General features: G+C 55.6%; 1 protein-coding gene across 4 annotated transcripts in view; it reads right to left on the bottom strand.

Annotated features, from left to right (window-relative positions):
- Window positions 1-207: 207 nt before the first annotated feature.
- LOC144723586 (sodium/calcium exchanger 3-like) overlaps window positions 208-27,187 on the bottom strand; it is a 63,951-nt gene continuing 36,971 nt past the window's right edge. Inside the window, exons 4-10 of one of the 4 annotated variants that reach the window (XM_078602438.1) lie at window positions 17,418-17,524; window positions 13,813-13,928; window positions 12,648-12,713; window positions 12,007-12,106; window positions 5,657-5,935; window positions 3,692-3,824; window positions 208-2,327 (exon numbers count right to left, since the gene is read on the bottom strand). In XM_078602438.1, coding sequence (XP_078458564.1) covers window positions 2,084-2,327; window positions 3,692-3,824; window positions 5,657-5,935; window positions 12,007-12,106; window positions 12,648-12,713; window positions 13,813-13,928; window positions 17,418-17,524 — 1,045 coding nt within the window. In that variant the 3' untranslated portion in view covers window positions 208-2,083. The remainder of the gene's footprint in view (window positions 2,328-3,691; window positions 3,825-5,656; window positions 5,936-12,006; window positions 12,107-12,647; window positions 12,714-13,812; window positions 13,929-17,417; window positions 17,525-27,187) is intronic. The other 3 variants (XM_078602439.1, XM_078602440.1, XM_078602441.1) reach the window with 3 other exon arrangements.

Raw genomic sequence — 27,187 nt, 5'->3', positions numbered from 1 at the left:
ATAGCTTGGGTGGTAATGAATCTCCGCTGGTAAATTGGCGGCTTGCGAACAAAACAAAGTCACAGATCACGTGGGGTTCCATACAGGTACTGGTACATGTGCTTCAACACGAGAGAGCGCAGATTGGGATTTTACGCCTAAACACAAAAAACAACCCACACACACACGCGTTGATAGACACTTTGAATAAACCAAAGGACCACTGGCCCAACACGATGATGGGTTTATAAATCGCATTCAACGTTACATAATATAAATAAATTAACGTTTTAATAAGGCTCTGTAAAACGTACTTCAGACGTTGCTCGGGGCTGTATGCGCCATCGCACGCACAGCAGGTGCGTGCCTACCTACATACCTACCTACGGGTACGACGCTACATATGGCTCAACCTATCTACATCCGAGGGTATAAATGAGATTGATTATCCGTCCAGGTGACTCAACGGCAGACCCAGCAGCGCGGCTTGCAATCGGAAGGTTGCTAGTTCAAATCCTGTTTGGGGAGGGGTTGACTAAACCCATCATCCCTCTGGGGTGGATACAAATTAGTACCACTGTCGGGAAGTCACCAGTGCTTGCCCCATGGATAGACTTGTACCGCAGGCCCCCACCACTCCCCCCCCCATGGTTAAAATTTGTGGAATTTCCACCACTGCCGCTGCAAGCCTGTAAACAGGAGATGAGCACGCAGCCTCAATGCTCACGTGAGCGGGAAATCGCTTTGAAAGCAACGCCACGAGGAAGAGGCCAACGCATCGTCGAAGCGCGATCCAATTAAGCGCCGACATCGCTAGAGACGAGGAGATTTTACGAGCGACGCAGGGATGGAAGCGTCTCGCCAATGGCGCGCGCCAAGGCAACCGAAAAAGGGTTTTCACGCTCACAAATCACTGCGAAACAACACAACACAGCGGACCGTGGTGGCAGGCGGCTCCGCACGAGGGATACCATTTGTTTTTCATTAAGTGCAGTCGCAGACATCGAGCATAGATCTTTTTTTTCTTTCATTTGTTTTTGGTTAAAGAACTGATGGCCCATGCTGCCAACGTAAAGCACCAGGCTGAGAACAAACTTGGCAGCGAAGAGTGACGGGATGACCGGGTCTAGCAGCAATCGGTGGTAGGCTATAGCAGAGGGTGATAGGGTGGGACGATGGGTAGTGGCGTGGGGCAGTGGGTGGTAGTACAGGTGGTATTGGGTGACTGAGTGGGGCAGTGGGTGGCAAAGTCGGACAGTTGGTGGCAGAGGAGGAGGCGCGGACAGTTCGATGGCTGCAAGTGGCATAGCAGCGCCCTGAAGCCACCGGGCTAACAAAGCCACGTGTGCGTCCATGCATCCTTCACACATCGGGCTTTGCGGGAGTGCAGTCGGTGAAGGCTGGAACATCGCGGGGGTTAGAAACAACGTCCTTAATGAGCAGAGTGCCTCGATGGCAGCACACACCACCCTGGGAGATCTGTGCACTGGCACCCAGGCACGGCAAACTCGACTTCAAATGAGTTGTGGATCAGCTGCGAGAATAAACCACGCTGAGCGCACGAGGTCCGTCAGCTGTGACGCTAACACTCGCCGAGCATCGCAGAATCTCTCGCCAAGAAATCCGCGGGGACTTGGCCCGCTAAGAGCCGCCCGACCTCCAAGTCGGCCGATAATTATCGTCCATCGGCCGCAAATCACGAGCCACAGCCACGGGTGCCATGTCAGTGAGACACCACTCAAATGTATAATCTCACCACCGCCATCACCACCGCCAGCGTGGTGAGCTCCACCTGAGACCCGCATCTGTGGCGTGTGCGGGGCAGCAGCAGCAGCAGCAGCAGCGTGACACGAGCCATTCTAGCTCACCGCACTCGAACTTTAACACTTCCTTATTGCGCTCTCAGAAGTCCTCAGCAACGCAAGGCCTCAGAGTTTCCACCCGGACGAAACAACCACGACGGTGGCAGCGACGTTGACGATGGCGGCGACGTCGGTGAGCGACGGTGGCAGCAGCCCCACCGCCGCAACGCCCACAACACCCCCTACCCCACCACCGCACCGCCGCGCGCCGAGCGACAGACCACCCCCGAGCGCCGGCGCGTCTAGAAGCCGGGGATGTGGCAGTAGGCCTCGAGGCCCGAGAAGACGATGTAGATGAGCCAGAGGAGCACGAAGAGCGCGCACGTGAGCAGCTTCTGGCGGCGCGGGCCGCCCAGCTCCCCGCCGATGGACGGGCGACGGCGCAGCATGAGCACGGCGACCGAGACGAAGGCGAAGATGGTGAAGAGGGTGACGGAGAAGGCCAGCGTGCCGGCCTGCACGCGGAACGGCTCGTCCTTTGTCCACCTGCGCGGCCGCGTGGATATATAGAGAGAGAGAGACGCGGCACGGCAGCGCCGCATTTATGTCGCTCACGGGCGGAGGTCGTTCCCACTCGCTGGGTTCCGATTCGCAATTTAGGGTCCTACCCCCCCCCCCTCCATCTACCCCCTGTGGCCATGAAGCGGCGGGCAATAAGCGAAAAACTGTATTATGCTTGATGAAGTTGAATGCAATCAAGATATAAGTTTGTTTATTTTAAGTCAAAATTAGGCAACCGTGCTAATCCGCATCTCTGATTAGCACGCTTGGATATGTACGGTGCTGCGAAAGAAGTTAAAAATAGGTACATACAAAATATTTCAGTTATTTTTTGCCGTGTGGCTTGAGAACACGGGTGATATCTTACACAAAGCGATAGGCCTCAGGGCGTGCAGTGTCCTCGATGACCCCTGCGTGGTGTCATCTTTAGTTCCAGGGTAAGCCCAGCTCTACAAGTACGCCACGGATAGACAAGAGGCCCTCGTTGGTGTGTCGATGCACAACGAAAATGACAAGCATCGATCTGGAACAAAGGTACAGATTCAGACGTCTTGTGAAGCCAGCGTAGCACGGCTCGGTTCCAGCTCAGCTCGGCAAATAGCCAGTGGAAAAACCACATGCACTGTGAGTGAAGTCCTTGACCTGGTGTGGCATGGATGAGCCAGTGGAAAAGGAGTACTGTATATTAAACAAATCTATTTTTTTTATTTTACCAGGTAAGGCCCACTGAGCTATACAGCTCTTTCTTAGAAGCGACTTGCTCAAAAATGATAGTTCAACGAAGTGGCTCATCACGTGGAAATTTATATCAGCCAAATACTCTAAACGCACGTTGAGTCTAAATGTGGAAGGAAAAACCGGAGGACCCGGACAAAAATGCACGTGACCACGGAGAGAGAGGACATGCAAACACCAAATATACAGCCGGCGTCAGGGTCGGGATCGAACCCATGCACTCCTGTATACCAGGCGAGGGAGATAACATCTAGATTTGAAGCTTTCATGACTGCAAGGATTCATACTTTTAGGTTTTTCGGTAAAGTCACGTAGGTAAAAAAAATATATATTTTTTTTCATTTATTATTATTTTCTTTTTTAAAATTATTTTTACCTACGTGACTTTACCGAAAAAACCTAAAAGTATGAGATAACATCTCACCACCGTGGCACCTTAAAAAGGCACGGTTTGGTTCTGGCTCAGCTCGGCAAATAGCCAGTGGAAAAAATCAAATGCACTGTGAGGGCCTTGACCCAGCGTGGCATGGATGAGCCAGTGGAAAAGGAGCGAAGGCAGGAACTCCCCGTCCCTAGCGGCCCAGCCCGTGTGTGCGAGAGTTCCGCCCGCTCACCAGTAGATAGCGGCGATGGACCACGCAATGCCGATGCCCAGGAACACGTTCACCGCGTTGCTGCCGGTCACGTTGCCGATGGAAGCGTCCGCGTACTGGTCCTGCACGGCCGCCACCTTGCTGGCGAACGTGTCTGTCGGCGGGAACGAGAGCCGGCGATGTCGGACAGGAGACAGCGGCGGAACATGAGTGGGAGGAATGCACGCACGCAACAAACACGCACGCACGCGGACGTCTGTCACAAGAAGCACGACACGTGGGACAGGCCTCGATTGTGGCGCACCAGATGCCAACCAGCCTCATCGTACCGAATAAGGGGACCTCCCTCTATCACAGTCGTGTGTAACGACTCTAAAGGAAGCCACTGGAGCTATGCACTTTGAAATCATCTAAATTGAAAACCCATTTCTTTAGAACTGCTTTTTGTGTTCAGTTTGTTGTCCTTCCACCCACACCTCCGATTAGTACGATTGGCGACATACGGTGTGAAACAAGTTCAACATACATACATACAAAGGGTATTATTACTCTCGATCTGATGAACGTACTTGCATACTCACGTTTTGAAGACCGGGGCACGCGGCCTGGGTTCGTAAGAAGATAACAGCCGTCTGTTCTTTGCGCTACCGATTTACAGAGTCATTTCATAGCATTGTGGGGATGCTGATGGGGGGGGGGGTAACGGTCAGCACGCCGGACTTGCAATCCAGAGGTCACCGGTTCGATTTGATCTCGCAGCGCGGCAGTTTAAACAATGGGGCAACTTTATAAAATCCCCCCTCGCCGTGTAAGTGGGTATACAACCGCGGTCAGTCGATCGGCGGGTCTCGGAGTGGTGGGGTAGGGTGTGGGTACTTGCACGTCTTCTACGATGTCTGGCGAGCATGGAGGAGAAGAGCAAACACCGTCTCTAGCGGGGCCGTCGAGAGCTCCGTCGAGCCAGGCATCTCTGCCGGCGGCAGCGCGAGCGGGCGGTTATTTTGGTGCTGCACCTTAACCATCCACCGCTTCGTGGGATCGCGGAGCACAGCAAGGAGGAATCCGGAGCCGTGGCCTACATCCAATATTTGACCCGCGACCTCTCACTCGCCCCCCCCGCTCCCCCAGAGACGGATTAAGCGGGCGGACGCAAAGACGAATTTGTTGAATGTAATTATTTGGAAGCGTGCCGTGATCTCTCCTGACCGTGGCGACAATTACCCGTGCAGTGGCGCGATGCCTCCCCGCGCGGGTGGCACGGGGAGGCAATTACCACTCGGAGGAGGCCCTCGGCCTGCCTTGTCCTGCCGGGGCCCATGCCGGCACTCGAGCGGCGGTGGCGCTGCAGTGGGCGTGCGCTGAATATTAAAGAGCCGGGCCTGATTAATCGAACAAAAGAAACCGGCTGTGTATATTTCACTCTCGTTGAGACGTAGCAGCTGCGGACTCATTTCGTTTGCGCGTTGCGCGTTCAGGCTGTTTTGATGCTTCGCTCAATCACCCATCGACGATTTGTCTCGCGTCGCTCCCTGGCTCTCGCAGCCGTCGCCGCCGGCTGTGGAGAAGAAGAGCAAACGGCGTCTCTAGCGGGGCCGTTGAGAGCTCCGTCTCGCGAGGCGTCTCGCGAGGCGAAACTCGCGACGGCTGGCTGGCAGGTTGGCTGGCAGGTTGGATGGCAGGTTGGATGGCAGGTTGGATGGCAGGTTGGCTGGCTCACCCATCTCCCCTGTGACACACACTCACCTGTCACACACTCACCTGTCTGACGGACGCATCTGTGTTACCTGTACTTACCCATCTCACCTGCACCTCATCCCCCTCACCTGCACCTCGCCCACCATCCCTGTAACACCTCCAGTTCACCTGCACCTCACCTGCACCTCAACTGCACCTCAACCGCACTGACTTACGAGTTGAATGCAAACAAGGTGCAAGCGATGGTGCAAGTCACCCGCGCCTCACCCGCGCCTCACCGCCCGCTCTCACCGGGCACGGAGGTGCCGAGCGCCACGAACACGACGGCGTTCACCGAGTCCTTGAGCCCCACGGTGCAGCCGAAGTGCGAGGCGAGGTCGCCGATGACGGCGGTGAGGATGCCGATGACGGAGATGGAGACGACGAAGCAGGCCCAGCCGTTCCAGTACTCGGTGGGCGGCACGCACGCGAACAGCACCTTCCAGAAGACCGTGAGGAAGTGCATGATGTAGTCGCAGCACGACGGCATGCGCTCCTCGCCGCCGCCGCCATCTTCGTCATCGTCGTCGCCTGTGGCAAGGCCGGGGGAGGGCGGACGGGGGGTGGGAGGGTACAGAGGTGCAGGGTGAAAGGTCCGTGGGGTTGGGGGTCAGGTCGCGATGTTAGGAGACGTGAAGGGGTCACGGGGTCGGTTAGAGGTGGGTGTGGGGTGTTCTGGTGGTTAGAGGCACTGCGGCGAGAGTGCCGTGGAGTGAGAGGGCATGGGGTCAGGAGTTATGGGTTATGGGATGGAGAAAGCACGAGGTGGTGGGGTTAGGAGATGTGAGGTGAAGGCCGTGGGTGAGGGGTCATGCAGTAAAAGGGCAGAGGGTGAGGGAACGTGGGATGAGGGTGGACGAGCTCAGAGGCTGTGGCGGTGCGAGTTTCCGTGGCGCGGGAGGAGGACCAGAGGCTCAGGGCGTGCGGGTGATTGTAGAGTCGTGAAAAAGGCATGCGGCGAAGCAACCACGATAATCACAGGCCTCCCCCCCCCCCCCCCCCCCCCCCCCCATTGGGCGGTCGGCTCCGAAAATCTAATATTTTCTCTCTTCCCCAGGCGGCAAACAGTTTTCAATGACAGATCTTTGGCCCCTGGGTGAGCGCGGTGAGTTTTGTGCCATTTAATTTCCGCGGCGTCCACAAAGCGTGACCCCAATATTCCCCCCCCCCCCCACTCCCGCCGTCCCAAAACTGCGCTGCCACTTAGAGATTAATGCAGGCTCCCTTGTCGCCATGGCGACGGACCCTCACGTCGCAACCGCTCGCGGTGACGGCGGCGCTCGCGAACTCCGCCGCCGCCGCTGCTCACGCCGTTCCGTTAATTTCATTCCGCGAATCGAGCGATCGACCCCGAGTCTGTGCGGACAGGGCCCCGTGCGGGTCGTGCAGGCCGAGCGTCCGCGGCTCGTTACGGACGGGCCAATTAGAGCGCGTCGAGCGGCTCCCCCGCTCTCGTTAGCCGCGCCGTCGCGTCACGAGTCGCGCGTTTGCGTCGCGTAGCATCGTCGCGCGCGCGTGTGTCCGTGGCATGTCCGTGTCGTGCCCTCGCGTCGGACGTCGGGGCGCCCGTCAGGTTAGCGTCGAGCGAGGGCACGCGCCGTGTCCGTGGCATGTTCGTGTCGTGCCCTTCGCGTCGAGCGAGGGCATGCGCCGTGTCCCAGTGCAACGTTTGCGTCGCGAGCGTGGCGCGATCATCCGCCGCTTCTTCATTGTTACGCAGCGCGATTTCAACTTCGCGATCGTTCATTCGTTGTGGGGTTGTTTTTTTTTTTGCAACGACAAATGTAGCTGCGGTTCAGTTCGCAGCGAAGCGTAACGTGAGTTACAGGCCGTTCTCGTTCTCAGTGACACAATGTTTTGTCATTTAAAACTCATAAGCACGTCGTCAGACTGTGCTTACAACACCGCAGCGTAGCCACACGCGACTCCGTGCCGTGACCGACACCGTCAGACGACGTCCTCGTTCTGTCCTGGTTCCCTTCGATAGTTCAACTTCCTTTACACTCTTATAAGTCGTCGTTCTCATTCACGTTGCCGTTAAAGGAATTCGCGTAGCACCCAGTTGCCGTGCTCGCTCGCGAAAACGACGCCTGTGTCACGTTCCTGGGGCGAATCGCGTCCTCGTTGTGTGCGTGTTGATCACCGCGTGTTGTTCAACGCGTGTTGTTCAACGCGTGTTGATCACCGCGTGTTGTTCAACGCGTGTTGATCACCGCGTGTTGTTCAACGCGTGTTGTTCAACGCGTGTTGTTCACCGCGTGTTGATCAACGCGTGTTGTTCACCGCGTGTTGTTCAACGCGTGTTGATCACCGCGTGTTGATCAACGCGTGTTGTTCACCGCGTGTTGTTCAACGCGTGTTGATCAACGCGTGTTGTTCACCGCGTGTTGATCACCGCGTGTTGATCAACGCGTGTTGTTCAACGCGTGTTGTTCACCGCGTGTTGTTCAACGCGTGTTGTTCAACGCGTGTTGATCAACGCGTGTTGTTCAACGCGTGTTGATCAACGCGTGTTGATCACCGCGTGTTGATCAACGCGTGTTGATCACCGCGTGTTGATCAACGCGTGTTGATCAACGCGTGTTGATCAACGCGTGTTGTTCAACGCGTGTTGTTCACCGCGTGTTGTTCACCGCGTGTTGATCAACGCGTGTTGATCAACGCGTGTTGTTCACCGCGTGTTGATCAACGCGTGTTGATCAACGCGTGTTGTTCACCGCGTGTTGATCAACGCGTGTTGATCACCGCGTGTTGTTCACCGCGTGTTGTTCAACGCGTGTTGTTCACCGCGTGTTGATCAACGCGTGTTGATCACCGCGTGTTGTTCACCGCGTGTTGTTCAACGCGTGTTGATCAACGCGTGTTGATCACCGCGTGTTGATCAACGCGTGTTGATCACCGCGTGTTGATCAACGCGTGTTGATCACCGCGTGTTGATCAACGCGTGTTGATCAACGCGTGTTGATCACCGCGTGTTGATCACCGCGTGTTGATCAACGCGTGTTGTTCACCGCGTGTTGATCAACGCGTGTTGATCAACGCGTGTTGTTCAACGCGTGTTGATCACCGCGTGTTGATCAACGCGTGTTGTTCAACGCGTGTTGATCACCGCGTGTTGTTCAACGCGTGTTGTTCAACGCGTGTTGATCAACGCGTGTTGATCACCGCGTGTTGATCACCGCGTGTTGTTCACCGCGTGTTGATCAACGCGTGTTGTTCAACGCGTGTTGTTCAACGCGTGTTGATCACCGCGTGTTGTTCACCGCGTGTTGTTCAACGCGTGTTGATCAACGCGTGTTGATCACCGCGTGTTGTTCACCGCGTGTTGATCACCGCGTGTTGTTCACCGCGTGTTGTTCAACGCGTGTTGATCAACGCGTGTTGATCACCGCGTGTTGTTCACCGCGTGTTGTTCACCGCGTGTTGATCACCGCGTGTTGTTCAACGCGTGTTGATCAACGCGTGTTGATCAACGCGTGTTGATCACCGCGTGTTGTTCACCGCGTGTTGTTCAACGCGTGTTGATCAACGCGTGTTGATCACCGCGTGTTGTTCACCGCGTGTTGTTCACCGCGTGTTGATCACCGCGTGTTGTTCAACGCGTGTTGATCAACGCGTGTTGATCACCGCGTGTTGTTCACCGCGTGTTGTTCAACGCGTGTTGTTCAACGCGTGTTGATCACCGCGTGTTGTTCAACGCGTGTTGATCACCGCGTGTTGATCAACGCGTGTTGATCACCGCGTGTTGTTCACCGCGTGTTGTTCACCGCGTGTTGTTCACCGCGTGTTGTTCAACGCGTGTTGATCAACGCGTGTTGATCACCGCGTGTTGTTCAACGCGTGTTGATCACCGCGTGTTGATCACCGCGTGTTGATCAACGCGTGTTGTTCACCGCGTGTTGTTCAACGCGTGTTGTTCAACGCGTGTTGTTCACCGCGTGTTGTTCACCGCGTGTTGTTCAACGCGTGTTGTTCAACGCGTGTTGTTCAACGCGTGTTGATCACCGCGTGTTGTTCACCGCGTGTTGTTCACCGCGTGTTGTTCAACGCGTGTTGATCACCGCGTGTTGTTCAACGCGTGTTGTTCAACGCGTGTTGATCACCGCGTGTTGTTCACCGCGTGTTGTTCAACGCGTGTTGTTCAACGCGTGTTGTTCAACGCGTGTTGATCACCGCGTGTTGTTCACCGCGTGTTGTTCACCGCGTGTTGTTCACCGCGTGTTGTTCACCGCGTGTTGTTCAACGCGTGTTGATCACCGCGTGTTGATCAACGCGTGTTGTTCACCGCGTGTTGTTCACCGCGTGTTGTTCACCGCGTGTTGTTCACCGCGTGTTGTTCACCGCGTGTTGTTCAACGCGTGTTGATCACCGCGTGTTGTTCAACGCGTGTTGTTCAACGCGTGTTGTTCAACGCGTGTTGTTCACCGCGTGTTGTTCAACGCGTGTTGTTCAACGCGTGTTGTTCAACGCGTGTTGATCACCGCGTGTTGTTCACCGCGTGTTGATCACCGCGTGTTGTTCAACGCGTGTTGTTCAACGCGTGTTGTTCAACGCGTGTTGTTCAACGCGTGTTGATCACCGCGTGTTGTTCAACACGCGTTGTTCAACGCGTGTTGTTCAACGCGTGTTGTTCAACGCGTGTTGATCACCGCGTGTTGTTCAACGCGTGTTGTTCAACGCGTGTTGTTCAACGCGTGTTGTTCACCGCGTGTTGTTCAACGCGTGTTGTTCAACGCGTGTTGTTCAACGCGTGTTGTTCAACGCGTGTTGTTCACCGCGTGTTGATCAACGCGTGTTGTTCAACGCGTGTTGTTCAACGCGTGTTGTTCACCGCGTGTTGTTCAACGCGTGTTGTTCAACGCGTGTTGTTCACCGCGTGTTGTTCAACGCGTGTTGTTCACCGCGTGTTGATCAACGCGTGTTGTTCAACGCGTGTTGTTCAACGCGTGTTGTTCACCGCGTGTTGTTCACCGCGTGTTGTTCACCGCGTGTTTATCAACGCGTGTTGATCAACGCGTGTTGATCAACACGTGTTGTTCACCGCGTGTTGATCAACGCGTGTTGATCACCGCGTGTTGATCAACACGTGTTGTTCACCGCGTGTTGATCACCGCGTGTTGATCACCGCGTGTTGTTCACCGCGTGTTGATCAACGCATGTTGATCAACGCGTGTTGTTCAACGCGTGTTGATCACCGCGTGTTGTTCACCGCGTGTTGTTCAACGCGTGTTGTTCACCGCGTGTTGTTCACCGCGTGTTGATCACCGCGTGTTGTTCACCGCGTGTTGTTCAACGCGTGTTGATCACCGCGTGTTGTTCACCGCGTGTTGTTCACCGCGTGTTGTTCACCGCGTGTTGTTCACCGCGTGTTGTTCACCGCGTGTTGATCACCGCGTGTTGATCACCGCGTGTTGTTCACCGCGTGTTGTTCACCGCGTGTTGATCACCGCGTGTTGTTCACCGCGTGTTGTTCACCGCGTGTTGATCAACGCATGTTGATCAACGCGTGTTGTTCAACGCGTGTTGATCACCGCGTGTTGTTCACCGCGTGTTGTTCAACGCGTGTTGATCACCGCGTGTTGTTCACCGCGTGTTGTTCACCGCGTGTTGTTCACCGCGTGTTTATCAACGCGTGTTGATCACCGCGTGTTGATCAACGCGTGTTGATCAACGCGTGTTGATCACCGCGTGTTGATCAACACGTGTTGTTCACCGCGTGTTGATCAACGCGTGTTGATCAACGCGTGTTGATCACCGCGTGTTGATCACCGCGTGTTGTTCACCGCGTGTTGATCAACGCATGTTGATCAACGCGTGTTGTTCAACGCGTGTTGATCACCGCGTGTTGTTCACCGCGTGTTGTTCACCGCGTGTTGATCAACGCGTGTTGATCAACGCGTGTTGATCAACGCGTGTTGTTCACCGCGTGTTGTTCAACGCGTGTTGATCACCGCGTGTTGTTCACCGCGTGTTGATCAACACGCGTTGTTCAACGCGTGTTGATCACCGCGTGTTGTTCACCGCGTGTTGATCAACACGCGTTGTTCAACGCGTGTTGATCACCGCGTGTTGTTCACCGCGTGTTGATCAACACGCGTTGTTCAACGCGTGTTGATCACCGCGTGTTGATCAACACGCGTTGTTCAACGCGTGTTGATCACCGCGTGTTGTTCAACGCGTGTTGATCACCGCGTGTTGTTCAACGCGTGTTGATCACCGCGTGTTGTTCACCGCGTGTTGATCAACGCATGTTGATCAACGCGTGTTGTTCACCGCGTGTTGTTCAACGCGTGTTGATCACCGCGTGTTGTTCACCGCGTGTTGATCAACACGCGTTGTTCAACGCGTGTTGATCACCGCGTGTTGTTCAACGCGTGTTGATCACCGCGTGTTGTTCACCGCGTGTTGATCAACGCATGTTGATCACCGCGTGTTGTTCACCGCGTGTTGATCAACGCGTGTTGATCACCGCGTGTTGTTCACCGCGTGTTGATCAACGCGCGTTGATCACCGCGCGTTGATCAACGCGCGTTGATCAACGCGCGTTGATCAACGCGTGTTATTCATTGTGTTTGCTGAGCCGTGCTGTGCCGGTCCCTCACCAGAGCCCACGGTGACGGCCTCCACGAACTGCTCTCGCCACGAGTGCGTCCCCACCACCAGCGCCAGGTTCGTCTTCTTGATTAGCCGGTCCACCGTGCTCTAAGCATGAGGAGAGAGAAGGGGGTAGGGGGGTAGCATACGGGGGGGGGGGGGCAGCAGGGGCAGGCGGGCTTCAGCCTAACCATGGGGTGCCAGGCCTCAGTGGTGGCAGCCTGCTTCACCATCCTGTGTGTCTGTTCAACATGAACTGTAGGTCTTTGTCTCTGTTCTGTGTCTCTGTCCCACATCTATGTTTCACATCTATGTTCATGTCTCTGTCCAATGCGTGTCCATGCGTTTGTCCTTTTCCCGTCCCATTTCACTGCTCCGTGTCTCCGTCCCATCTTTGTGTTCATGCATTTGTCCCATCTCCTTCTCACAAATCTGTCCCACGTCTACTTTCCAGCATCTCTCTGTCCCTTGTCCCGTGTCACGGTGTTGCACCCTGGCAAACCTCTCGCCGGGCTGCCGGCTGGCGGAACCTTCACACGGTGCCGGTGTGTGCCGGTGTGTGCACCGACTCAGCGCACCGCGCACCGCCCCCCGTGCTGCCCCCCGTGCTGCCCCCGTGCTGCCCAGCAAACGGTGTCAGGGATCTTACCGCGGGAATGTAGCAGCGAGTCGGAACCACGCTTCCGTTTTCAACATAAGCATGCACCCTATCGCTCTGCCGATACAACAAAACGACTTACAATCCACGACACGTTCCATGGTTCACTTTTACATTTTCATTACATCATTTGTTTGCTTAATTGCCAATCTACTGTCGCTTTACAAATGAAAGTAAGTGATTGACATCACAGAACCCTCCACTCCAGCGGCCAAAACCTCACCTTCATTTCACGGCCATAGAAGCTCCGGCTGTCCGCACTGGGTTATGACGACACAGGGCAACGGAGGCTGGAGAGGTTGGGGCCTGGATGCTTGGGCCATCAGTAGCTAGTAGGCCACGGAATCCCCTGCACCGCTGATGATTGCTGGCCAGGCTATGGTTTACACATTTCTGGGAGGCTTAACCAGGGTAAATGGTGAGCTGGCAGCCTCCCCCCACAACCCACTCGATCACCGGCCTCACCCACGCCGTGAGCGGCCTCTTCGCCCGGTCTCACGTGGTCCTCACTACTCGCAGGCCCTGCTGACCGTGCAGGTAGTTCCGCCCTTTCTCACGTCATGAGTCGAGGATGAGGCCAGAAACATTTAAACCGGCCACAAAATCCAGATTTTTACAAAACATTCAAATGCCGGCGGGGGGTGGGGGGGGCGGAGAGCAGGGGGGAGGGGAGAACCGGGCCAGATTTTCTGAACCTGGGACTGTGGCGGCCTAACCGGCACGTTTGGCAGCTTGAGACCAGGCGGCTGCCCAGCGTCCTGCGTGGTCAGCCAGGTGGATGAGCAGGCAGGGGGGTGATTGGGTCGGTGGGCAAGTGGGCAGGTGGGTGGCCTGATGCATGGGTGTGCGGGCAGGTGTGCGGGCAGGTGTGTGGGCAGGTGTGCGGGCAGGTGTGAGGCAGGTGTGCGTGCGGGTAAGCGGTCGGGAGGGTGAGCAGGCACACGGGCAAGTGAGTGGGCCTACAGGTGACTTGGCGGGCGGGGGACTAGGTGGGCAGGCGGGCGGGCGGGCGGGCGGGCAGGTGTCCGGCTGGGCAAAAGTGAGCGGGCAGATGAGTGACTGGATGCTGCGGCGAGTGAGCGGGCGAGTGGGTAGGCGGGCGGGCTAGCGAGTGAGTGGGTGGGTCGGCAGGAGTCAGCAGGGGCGGCCTCGTCACCTTGAACTCATAAGACTCCTCGATGATGATCTCCAGCCTGCGGTGCTCTCCCAGGCCGGGCTTCCCGAGCGCCGCCACCCTCCGGGCCTCCGACTCCTCAGTCGAGAGGCCATCTGCTGCGGGGCACGGCAACGCGCTCGTCAAACAACGAGGGGCGGCGACGGACGGGGGATCGATAGAGGCGTGCGGTTACCGTTACGCTCGCAGCCAACCCGTACTGACCAGTCCGGTGAAGTATGGTTGAGTAACCCCAACATCCAACACGGCGTGCGGAGGCCTTCAACCAGCAGTTGATTGACAAAGGGCTGAAAATCTAGTTATGTTATAAATCATTAAGGCTTACCCAAAGTCTACATCTCACAAGGAAGCAGAGGTCGCAAACGGGTTTTGATTCCTTACCCGTACCCGGCCGCACCAGGGTCGCAAATGGGTACCCGTACCCTACCCGATACCCGGCTACCCGTACCCGGCCGGATACAGGTAGGGTACGGGTATCGGGTACCCGATTGCGACCTCTGGGATGAAGCAATGTTGCAGGCGTGGGTGGGTTGATTCTAGGAACTTGAATTGTGAGAAGAGACAAGACGTTGGGAAATGAGTGACAAACGGTGACTCACCACTGGTGAGTCACCAGTGACTCACGGCCTACCCGTACCCGTACCCGGCCGCACCAGGGTCGCAAACGGGTACCCGTACCCGGCCGGGTAGCCGTGTATCGGGTAGGGTACGGGTATCGGGTACCCGGTTGCGACCTCTGCAAGGAAGACGTGCTTTGGACTTTGGATGAAGTGAACGGGTTTGCTATCTTTGTGGGAAATCTGGTGCTGTTGGTGGTGTAATTTTATTTTTTCTTTATACTGCCCAACTAAGGTTGAAAGTGTCCACGCAGTAGCCCTGTCTGTCTGTAATTGTTGAGGATTTCATGATAATTCTGCCAAGATGATCCAATCGGAATGAATTTTGGTACAAGTTAGATTGCTGTTAAGGATTTGGCATGGACAAACGTATCCCAAAACTTGGCCATAAAATCCCAGCGCTAAATGTAAATAGTTTGATAGCTCAGCCTATCATCTCTACCGTGGTAGATACAATTTATACCACTTTGTGGGTAGCCAGCAGTGGTCATTCTACGGAGACAAATGTGGAATTTCCCATGAGTGTTAATATTATGGTACAGGTACATGCGTGAATGGATCGGGCCCTATGTCACTCCACTGCTGGAAGAGGGCATCCCCACACCGTGCGGGTGAGTGGATATAAACACAGGAAGTGGACAATATTTTTCTGCATCGTGCACCGCGTAGCCCCGCAGCTTACAACACCTGTTTCGCACGGGGCTAGCCCAACGCAAGCACTATCCAGGCTGAAACCCCTGCTTAGCTTGCGCGGATATCTGATGAGATCGGGCGCAAGCATTCCGGCGAGTTCCGGGCGATGCGGTCACGGGAATTGGTTGTGGCGTCGTAGTCGCGAGAACGTCACGCGGGGATCACGGCGACCCGACGGAAACACCTGCGCAACGGGACGCGCGGGGGACGCGGAGAGGACGCGAGGAACTCACCGTGCTCACACCACAGGAGAGCAGCTGCAGGGAAGAGTGAGGAGGAGGAGGAGCGAGGAGGAGTGAGGAGACGGGAGAGGAGACGGGAGAGTGAGGAGCGTCAGTCACGGTTAGAGAGAGAACGACGGGAAATCAGCAGACGTCGATTAAACAAGAGAGACAACGTGAGAGCAGCAGTTGATCACACGCAGACACGCAGTCACACATGGGGACACTCACGTCAACAATACACGCAAGACAAATATCCCCCCCCCCCCCTAGATCCTTAACAGACTCGTGTATGTACTCTATGTAATGTTGAACTTCCTTCGTGTCGTATTTAACCAACCGTGCTAACCGGAGGTGCGGGGGAAGAATCAGAAACTAAACTGTTGGCGCAAGTGCTGTTAGCGAGCAGCACCTATGAAGGCTGCCAGGGCACACGATGGGATGGTGTGCTCAGCTCCACACCCAGCCGTCTTTGGCTCAATATTTACATCGCACCAGGGACTCATTTGAGGCTGAGTCGACCTAGAGGAGGCCCATGATCGATTCAGTGAATCGTCACTGGTGTCGGCCGTGAGCGGGAATCGAACTCGGGTTGCCAGGTTCGTAGCGCAGCGCGGTAACTGCTACACTACCGCACTACGGTTCCCCACACTCACCATCACGCACACATACACACCATCACGCACACATACACCATCACGCACATACACACACCATCACACACACATACGCACGCACCATCACGCACACGCACACACACTCACACACACACACGCACACACCATCACACATACACACTCACACACCATCACGCACACACACACTCACACACCATCACGCACACACACACTCACCCCATCACACATATACACAACAACATATACACACACACTCACACACCATCACGCACACACACACACACACACCATCACGCACACGCACACACACGCACACACACCATCACACACGCACGCACCATCACGCACACGTACGCGTACGTGCTCGAGAGTGAGCCGCACAAACAGGAAAGGGACCGCAGGTGAGAGCGAGATAAATTACCAAAAGCACTTTGAACAAAACCTTAATTTGAAGCGTTTCTCCGCGGGGGGCAGCGATCTCAATGACGGACTGACGGACCGCACGTCCGCCATTCATCTCGGACGCTTCGCGTCCATTGATCCGTTTGCTCTGTGCCCCGGCTGGTTTATTATTTTCAGAAAGAAGCCCAGAGATGGGGAACAATAAATCGGTTCTCTTTGGAGGCGGTGCGGCCGGTCCATCGCGATGCATCGATCACCGCTCCCCCGGCCCTCGGGGTGCCGCGACACCACCGCGTCGTCACCGGGCCACCCCCCCCCCCCCATCGAATGCGGTGGCCATCAAGCAGTTGATTTGTGACCGCGGATCGTGCAGATTGTGCGTGTACCGGTGCGTGCGTCAGTGCGTACGCACTGGTGTGTGCGTGTACCAGTATGTGTGCGTACCGGTGTGTGTGTGTACCAGTGCGTACCGGTGCGTGCGTAGTGGTGTGTGTGTGTACCAGTGTGTGTGTCCCGGTGCGTGTGCATACCGGTGTGTGTGTACTGGTGCGTGTGTACTGGTGCGTGCGTAGTGGTGTGCGTGTGTGTGTCTTTGTCTTTATCAACATTTAAGAATAGGTTTTACCCTGTCTGGCAATAAAACAGGTGGTGGTAGGATGTTAAAACACTGAACAGAAACCTTTTGCATTAACCACACGTGCTTGTGGAGAACATGCAAACAAAACACATGCTCTGATAATACACGCGCATTGTCTTTGAAGACCGATTGGTCCACGCCAGAGACAGCTTTCGAAAGAGCCTCGTCTCAAACGGTGTTAGACCAGAGAACGTCAAAAAGCGAACGGCACAAAGACAATGCCACTATCAGGGCATTTATAGCCTTCGTTGAGCAGCTATAACATGGGACTTGTTTTATTGCCAGAAAGGGTATCGGTACGTGTGCGTACCGGTGCGTGTGTACCGGCGCGTGCGTGTCGGCGCGTGCGTGTGCGCCGGGTCACGGGCCCATGGCTCACCCTTCTTGTCGCTCACGTCCCCCATGCGCGGCTCCCCCAGCTCGAGGAAGAAGCTCTTGTTCTTCTCGTACTCCTCGTCGTCCACAATCCGGATCTGGATCGTCTTCCTGCCCGCACGGGGAGACGGGCGCCGCGTTCGTTGGGCGGCTCCACAGTCACATGCAGCAGCAGCAGTAGCAGCAACAGCACCAGTAGCAGCAGCAGCAGTAGCAGCAGCAGCAGTAGCAGCAGCAACAATAGCAACAGTATCACCAGCAACAGTAGCAGCAACAGCAGCAGCAGCAGCAACAGCAGCATCACTAGCAGCAGTAGCAACAGCATCATCACTAGCAGCAGTAGCAGCAGCAACAGCATCATCACTAGCAGCAGTAGCAGCAGCAGTAGCAGCAGCAGCAGCATCATCACTAGCAGCAGTAGCAGCAGCAACAGCAGCATCACTAGCAGTAGTAGCAGCAACAGCAGCATCACTAGCAGCAGTAGCAGCAGCAGCAGCAGCAACAGCAGCATCACTAGCAGCAGTAGCAGCAGCAACAGCATCATCACTAGCAGTAGTAGCAGCAACAGCAGCATCACTAGCAGCAGTAGCAGCAGCAGTAGCAGCAGCAACAGCATCATCACTAGCAGCAGTAGCAGCAACAGCATCATCACTAGCAGTAGCAGCAGCAACAGCAGCATCACTAGCAGCAGTAGCAGCAGCAACAGCAGCATCACTAGTAGCAGTAGCAGCAACAGCATCATCACTAGCAGCAGTAGCAGCAGTAGCAGCAACAGCAGCATCACTAGCAGCAGTAGCAGCAGCAACAGCAGCAGCACTAGCAGCAGTAGCAGCAGTAGCTGGTGATGCTGCAGCGGCACGCAAACCAAGACGGTGCCCCATCCGCACGCCAACTCGAACGCAGCCTGCTAGCAGGCGCCACGGTAGCGAGATGTTAACTACCTCGCCTCTGATACAGGAGGTCGTGGGTTCGATCCCGACTCTGATGCATGTTTGGAGTTTGCGTGTCTCTCTCCCCGTGCTCGCGCGGTTTTCTCCAGTCCTGCGGGTTTCCCCTCCACATTTAGAATCGACGTCACGCGTTTAGAGTATTTTGCTGCTACACATTTCCACGTGAGAAGCCATTTGGCTGAGCTATCATTTGTGGCCAGGTCGCTTCTGACAAAGAGCTACACAGCTCGGTGGGGGCCTTACCTGTTAAAATACAAATTGTTTAGTTTAAGTCTGATGCAACGCAACGCGCGTGTCTCACGGCGAAATAGACCTGGGTTCAATTCGCAACTCGGGTGTCTATTCTATATGGCCTTGGTACGCTCTCCCCCTGTTCTGCACGGGTTTCCTCTGGGTTCTCCGGTTTCCTGCCGTAGCGAAACGCGGACAAAATGTGACCGGTATCGACTGAGCGCTGAAAAATTACATCGAACGTTCGTCAAATGTTAATTTTCACACAAAGGTCAGAGGTAAAAGGTGGCACAGAGGTCAGAGTGCTGGACTGGAACAAACTGAGATCCTGGGTTTTCTAAGCCAGCGTTCAGCCGTTTGTCAAATGTTCATTTTCGCTCGCAAAATTGGTGGGGGGGGGGAGGTGAGAGCTTTCTGCTGTGCCCGACCACAGCCGCACGTGTGGAGGGCTGCCCCCCCACCCCCTACACCCCCCCCCGTCTCGCGTGCGCGCGCTCCGTGCCCAAAGCGCTAATCGCTCATCGTGCAAAGTGCTTCTCCCTAACGAGCATTCCCGGGGTAAGATGCAGCATCTGTAGCCCCAATCAGTCAGCGCCTTTAACGAGCGCGAGGACTCAATCAGCGGAGCGGCCGCCTGCCCTCACCGCGCCGCCGCTCCAATTGGGTTAATTGCATCAACCGCGGGCGCCGACCCCTTAATGAGATGCGCGCGGGATGACCCGCGCAGTCGTGGACTCGTTGTTCTGTCGGTTGTCTGTCTGTGTCGTGAGCTCGACGAAGCCGATCCCTACGACCAAGCCGCCATGAACGTGCCCCCCGATATCAGATCTCGGCAAGGCTAAGCAGGAAATTGTCGGGCCTGGTTAGCACTTGCATGGGGGTTCGACCGCTTGGGAATTGTTTTTAGTGTCACGTTGACGGGAGAGCGGTCGAATTAAAACGCAACGCCAAACGGAGCCGATCGGCTCTCATCCGGTAGCCACGCACCCGGGCCGCGAGTTCCGGGCGGTCCGACCTCCTCGCGCCCGTGAAACGAAGCGCCCAGAATTAAGCCACAATCTGCCCGATCTCAGAAGCTAGGCACAGTTGAGGATGGCTGGTGCTTGTATGGGACACTGCTGGTTGTCACCGGACCGCCGGGGTTGCCTTGTGGGATGCGGATCGCAGTGCAGAGAAATCCATCGCCGTACTGGAACTGTGCGCTCTCGCAACTCTGTGCCCGGCCTTCATCAGCCCGCACTGACAGTGCGGTGACGTATGGTCAAGCAACCCCCACGACCGACAGGGCATCGGGAAGCGTTCATCAAGCAGTGGATTGACCAAAGGCTTTACAAAACATATATACGTGGACGTTCTTATTCAGGACTTGCACTCAGACGAGGGTTAAGATAGGATCAGTTTAAGGGTTTGGGGTTAATCTTAGTTGCAGGGTTAACATTTAGAGATGGGTTTAGGGTTACTTTGATTGTTATTATCAGGCTAAACTCAATCCCATTGCCACCAAGCTTCCTAGCATCACCCCCCTAAATCACTTGCAGTGCCGCAAGCAGAGAAGATGGAGCGGAGGTGGATGGGAGATGGAGCAGAGGTGGACGGGAGATGGAGTGGAGGTGGACGGGAGATGGAGTGGAGGTGGACGGGAGATGGAGTGGAGGTGGACTGGAGATGGAGTGGAGGTGGACTGGAGATGGAGTGGAGGTGGACTGGAGATGGAGCGGAGGTGGACGGGAGATCAAGCGGAGGTGGACGGGAGATGGAGTGGAGGTGGACGGGAGATGGAGCGGAGGTGGACGGGAGATGGAGCGGAGGTGGACGGGAGATGGAGTGGAGGTGGACGGGAGATGGAGTGGAGGTGGATGGGAGATGGAGTGGAGGTGGACTGGAGATGGAGTGGAGGTGGACGGGAGATGGAGCGGAGGTGGACGGGAGATGGAGCGGAGGTGGATGGGAGATGGAGTGGAGGTGGACGGGAGATGGAGTGGAGGTGGATGGGAGATGGAGTGGAGGTGGACTGGAGATGGAGCGGAGGTGGACTGGAGATGGAGTGGAGGTGGACGGGAGATGGAGTGGAGGTGGACGGGAGATGGAGTGGAGGTGGACTGGAGATGGAGTGGAGGTGGACGGGAGATCAAGCGGAGGTGGACGGGAGATGGAGTGGAGGTGGACGGGAGATGGAGCGGAGGTGGACGGGAGATAGAGCGGAGGTGGACGGGAGATGGAGTGGAGGTGGACGGGAGATGGAGTGGAGGTGGATGGGAGATGGAGTGGAGGTGGACTGGAGATGGAGTGGAGGTGGACGGGAGATGGAGTGGAGGTGGACGGGAGATGGAGTGGAGGTGGACTGGAGATGGAGCGGAGGTGGACGGGAGATGAAGCGGAGGTGGACGGGAGATGGAGTGGAGGTGGATGGGAGATGGAGTGGAGGTGGACTGGAGATGGAGCGGAGGTGGACTGGAGATGGAGTGGAGGTGGACGGGAGATGGAGTGGAGGTGGACGGGAGATGGAGTGGAGGTGGACTGGAGATGGAGTGGAGGTGGACGGGAGATGGAGTGGAGGTGGACGGGAGATGGAGTGGAGGTGGATGGGAGATGGAGTGGAGGTGGACTGGAGATGGAGTGGAGGTGGACGGGAGATGGAGTGGAGGTGGACGGGAGATGGAGTGGAGGTGGACTGGAGATGGAGCGGAGGTGGACGGGAGATGAAGCGGAGGTCGACGGGAGATGGAGTGGAGGTGGATGGGAGATGGAGTGGAGGTGGACTGGAGATGGAGCGGAGGTGGACTAGAGATGGAGTGGAGGTGGACGGGAGATGGAGTGGAGGTGGACGGGAGATGGAGTGGAGGTGGACTGGAGATGGAGTGGAGGTGGACGGGAGATGGAGTGGAGGTGGACTAGAGATGGAGTGGAGGTGGATGGGAGATGGAGTGGAGGTGGACTAGAGATGGAGTGGAGGTGGATGGGAGACGGAGATCAAGTGGAGAGATGGGAGCTTGAGGGGAGATGTCACCCTGCCCTGTGCCCCACTCACTAAATTGGCTAAAAATGTCCCCCCCCCCTCGCCATGCCCCTGTGCCCCGCTCTGTGCCCCCCACCATGCCCTCTTCGTCCCCTCTGCCCCCATGCGCTCGCGACACCACGTGTGGTTACTCTCAGCGTCTAGGAGCGGACTCTTTCCGGCAACACAAACCCGCGCCATCATTTATTCATCTGCGGTGGCGTTTTTTTCTTTTGCTCGGAGGTGCAAGCCACACTCGTTAACGGAGAAAAGCACGGAATCAAAGATCTCAGTGTCCAAGGAGGTGTGGACCCCATTTGTGTGGAGAAGGAGGGAGGGAGCAATGGGTTCCATCTCCACGTGGGGTCAGCAGCACAGCGATGTTGTCGTGGTGTCTGTTCGTGTCTCACTGAGCCACTGCTTCCTCCTTGTGTGCATCTACGTGAATGTTGAACTTCTTTCGCGCCGTACGTAGCCAACTACGCTCACCGGAGGCGCGAGGGAAGGACAACAAACTAAACACAAAGCAATAAAAAACGAGTTTTCAATCTAGACGGTTTAAAAATGCAAAGCAGAGGTGGCTTCATAATATCGGAAGAGCGTTCCAGACGGCCGCAGAAGCGCATCAGAAAGCGCGAGATGCTCACGTGGGTCCAGACCTCGTCACGGCCAATGCTGTTGATGTCGCTACAACAACTAACCCTTGCTTCCTTCCCTCTAGCTAGATCTGTTCGCCGTTTCAAAGTTGACCCCCCCCCCCCCCCCAAACTCCGAGATATAATGACATCAAGCAGCACCACCTGGCGCGAGGTCTTCCACTGTCACACACGTGTGAGGCTCCGTGCAGTCGTTCTTGCCATAAAGGAGCAGCAGAATCAATGTGATTGTTTTTTTTTTTAATTCACACCTCCTCCAGGGACCACTCTTGGAGTCCTCATCAAGCACCGCCGCGTGGCGTGAGGTCCGTCTCCTCCTCGGCTGACCCCTGGGGGTCATGCCAACTCCCGTCTCGACTACGACCACCATCATCATCACCATCATCCCCTCTAGCCCCCCCCCCCCTCTCTTCCTAACGGTCACCATCACCAGCATCACCATCATCACCATCATCCCCTCTAGCCCCCCCCCCCCCCCTCTCTTCCTAACGGTCACCATCACCAGCATCACCATCATCACCATCATCACCAGCATCACCATCACCACCTCTAACCCCACTCCCCCCCCCCCTCTCTCTTCCTAACGGTCACCATCATCACCATCATCCCTTTAGCCCCACTCCCCCCCCCTCTCTTCCTAACGGTCACCATCATCACCAGCATCATCATCATCACCATCATCACCTCTAGCCCCCCCCCTCTCTTCCTAACGGTCACCATCACCAGCATCACCATCATCACCATCATCACCATCATCACCTCTAGCCCCCCCCTCTTCCTAACGGTCACCATCACCAGCATCACCATCATCACCATCATCAGCATCATCCGCTCTAGCCCCCCCCCCTCTTCCTAACGGTCACCATCACCAGCATCACCATCATCACCATCAGCATCATCACCATCATCACCATCAGCATCATCACCATCATCACCATCATCACCATCACCACCTCTAGCCCCCCCCCCTCTCTTCCTAACGGTCACCATCACCAGCATCACCATCATCACCATCATCATCACCATAATCACCATCATCACCATCATCCGCTCTAGCCCCCCCCTCTTCCTAACGGTCACCATCACCAGCATCACCATCAACATCATCACCATCATCAGCATCACCATCATCCCCTCTAGCCCCCCCCTCTCTTCCTAACGGTCACAACACAGATCGCGGGGACACTTCGAGTCACTGCGGCGCCCGCTGAACGCGCGCCCCTGCGCGCCTGGGTGCTGCGTGTGTGTTTGTTTGTTTTGCCCGCGGCCGCTCACACCGCACTGCTCACCGCCCGCGCTGCCGCCGTGGACGTTCCGCTCGAGGGGTCACCGACCCCCCCTCCCCGTGCCCCCCCCCCTCCCCACTTCCCCCGCCTACGTCGGAGATTGGTGAATTGTGCATGAGGCCCGGCGATATTAATTACAGCTTTCACTAATCATTCAGCAGCTCCCGGGATCGCGGCCGTGTGCATTTCAGGGCATCTTTACAAATTCATTTGTTGCTGTAATTGGAGCGTGTCGCACCGCACTGCCCCAAGGGACGCGACGTTAGGGGGTAAGGCGGCAGGGGGGGGGGCAGGGTGGTGGTGGGGGGCGGCGACCAGCGATCTAAGCTGGCCACGCGCCTGGCTCTCTCCCCCACTATCGCTCCTCTGTCGACCCCCCCGCCCGCACCCCTTCAACATCAATGGGGAAAATGCACCACCCGCTAGAACTGCCCGCATCCTCAAATCCTTCCCCCATTGCCCCACCCCTCCACCCCACGTTGCCCACAGGCACCGGGCGATGACCAGATTGGCAGAGCCGGGCGACGCGGTGACGCACGCCTTGCGCTGTGCTGGCGAGGGGTTGGTGGGTCACGTCGAGAATGACGGGACTCCCGAACAAGCCCGCGGCTGGGAGATGGCAGTGCAGCAAGTGGGTTGAGTTTGGGAGTTTGAGTGTTTCATAGTTACACTCGCACGATGGCGTGCCGGGGTTTCTCCTGGGTGTCCGGTTCCCTCCCACGTGAAGGCAAACGCTCAATACAATCACTGGTTCAACAATACCGACACTGGTTCAATACGATCACTGGTTCAACATTACAATGTGGCAGGACCCTCCTGAATAGGTGGCTGTATATTCAGCCACTCCGTTTGTTTACCCATTGACTCCCTGGTAAACAAATGGGTGTCAATTATTTTTACGACGGAGAACACACGACTTTATTAAAATGGCACCAGGTTCCAGACCACTCTATTGACGGCAGGGGGAGCTGCAGTTTGTTTTATCCAATCAGTCCATCAGTCGGCCAACCCATCTATCATTCGTTCAGTCAATGAATCAATGGAATACATTTGCAAGAGGGAGGAAGTCAATTGAGACACAAGCACGTGCGGTAAATATCGTGCGTGCTTTACGCGTTCGGCCCAGGAATTAATTTCAGCCGGGTCTGTCCGGGTCAGTGACTCGAAAAATAAATCCACGCCCGGCACACCGCGTCCAGTATCCCTCTCACTATGGCTCTGGTTACTCGTCAGGTGCCTCCTCCTCGAGTCAACCAGCAACCGAGACAACATAGAGGGCGACATTAAAGCCCTCCCTGGTCTCACCACCTGATGATGGAGGATGTGCCGTGCCCCGTGCCGTGCAGGCAAACGGACGTGGATCCTGAATCCGTGACTCAAAGAGTTCCATTCTAAAAGCACAATTTTATTGCGGGGCTGTGTGTTGTCTTCGTATAGTCTGGGACTGTTTTTGCTGTTGTTTTACTGCCTTTCCGACAGCTTGGTAATTGATTATGCAATTATAACTTTTAGCCTTTATTTATTCAAGGAGAGCGCCACGGCGCCTGGTATGCAGGAGGTTCGATCCCGACCATGACGCCTGTATATTTGGAGTGTGCATGTTCTCCCTGTGGTCGCGTGGATTTTTATCCGGCTTCTCCGCGTTTTCCCTCCACATTTAGAAACATGCATTTTGTTGCTATAAATATCCAAATGATAAGTCACTTTGCTAAGCTATCAACTGTGGCCACGTTGCGACTGTAAAGTAAGGTGATACCACAGTGGGCTTTTCCTGGTAGGATGGAGATGGTATCGCTTTATTTTTTACGTGTTTCTGTGATTTGTTTACCTTTCTTGTATTTTGCACTACTATCGTGTATTTTTTTTACTGTTTGTTGTTGTAAAGTTCTTACTCGCTCTACTGGACATCTGTGAAAAATATTTGTAGCTTATCGGATTCCTCCAGTACGAATACATATATTCTGATTCTGATTAATTAATGGGGCTTCTCCAAATTCCCCATCGCCAAACTCCACATGACCCAAAATGCGGCTGCCGGACTTCTCCAAATCACGATGACCGTCTTCAAGATCCTCCAAAGACTCTCCTGTCTACCTCTCCCCTCTCATCTCACTCTACTCCCCTCCACGCACTCTCCTACCTCTCCCCTCTCATCTCACTCTACTCCCCTCCACGCACTCTCCTACCTCTCCCCTCCCATCTCACTCTACTCCCCTCCACGCACTCTCCTACCTCTCATCTCACTCTACTCCCCTCCACGCACTCTCCTACCTCTCCCCTCCCATCTCACTCTACTCCCCTCCACGCACTCTCCTACCTCTCCCATCTCACTCTACTCCCCTCCACGTACTCTCCTACCCTCTCATCTCACTCTATTCCCCTCCTAACACTCTCCTACCTCTCCCCTCCCATCTCGCTCTACTCCCCTCCACACACTCTCCTACCTCTTTCCTCCCATCTCGCTCTACTCCCCTCCACACACTCTCCTACCTCTTTCCTCCCATCTCACTCTACTCCCCTCCACGCACTCCTGCCTCTCATCTCGCTCTACTCCCCTCCACGCACTCTCCTACCTCTCCCATCTCACTCTACTCCCCTCCACGCACTCTCCTATCTCTCCTACCTCTCATCTCACTCTACTCCCCTCCACACTCTCCTGCCTCTCTCTCATCTCTACTCCAACGTACTCTGCTCTAGGAACCAAGGTCCTCTATTGAGGTTAACCTTCTCCTCAGTGGGACGTCCCAAAATCTCCTCTGCTGCCCCCATCGTATAGAATTCCTTCACACAGTCCTCCGTGCTGTCGATTCCTTGCCCCTGTGCAGATCCAGACTCAAGATCGCCCCCCCCTTCTCCTCCTCTGCCTCTGATTGCTTCCCTCTACAAAATAAATGTGCCTGCTGTGATTGTACATAATCTGTAAATAGATATTGCACGAGGTCTAAAAGTATGTTTCAAGGGAGACTTGGGTACAGAACAAACAAATACAACTCACCACTAGTTATTATCGCTGCCTCGAAACAGACAACGATATAACAGGCTGACATTTCGGGTCATGGCCCTTCTTCAGAGCAGAGATAGAAGACGGAGATGGCCACACCTTTTTGTTGAACGCACGTGGTTGTCATTAACCTTGACAGAGACAAAACATTATAATCTTCAACTCAGCCGCACCATTGGGAAATTCCCAGCCCAAGCCAATGTCACAGACATCTACAATTCTCTAACAAGCATCAGCCACCTCGCTGACATTTTCCGACAACGTTTTCGCTAATTTGAAAATAACTTCCCTGGGCGATACCAGCGGTAAATTAGTCAAATCATTCCGTGGCGTTAATCTGTCCAGGTAGGGGGGTGGTGGGGGAACTCGTTGAGAACACACGTCTAATCTCCCTCTCCCTCCCTCTCTCGCACTCACACAAACTCACACGGGGGACGACCTGTAATGAAGTCAAGGTCAAAATAGATTGGAGAAGAGAAAGCTCGTACGCAAGACGGCCCGAGGACGGCATTTACCGGAGGGGGGGGGAGGAGAATGGCGGTCGTAGCAGCAGCAGCAGCACGGACTCCGCGAGCTGCTGAATTAATAATGGGGCGCGTTTATGGCGGTGGTTATCCCAGCCACACCGAATCCCGCGCCTCTCCTGTCAACCCCT

Source organism: Lampetra planeri, chromosome 18, assembly GCF_965212315.1.
Source record: "Lampetra planeri chromosome 18, kcLamPlan1.2.h2, whole genome shotgun sequence".
Lineage (NCBI taxonomy): Eukaryota > Metazoa > Chordata > Hyperoartia > Petromyzontiformes > Petromyzontidae > Lampetra > Lampetra planeri.
Note: the sequence above shows the minus strand (reverse complement) of the source record. Positions and strands in the feature narration are given on the sequence as shown.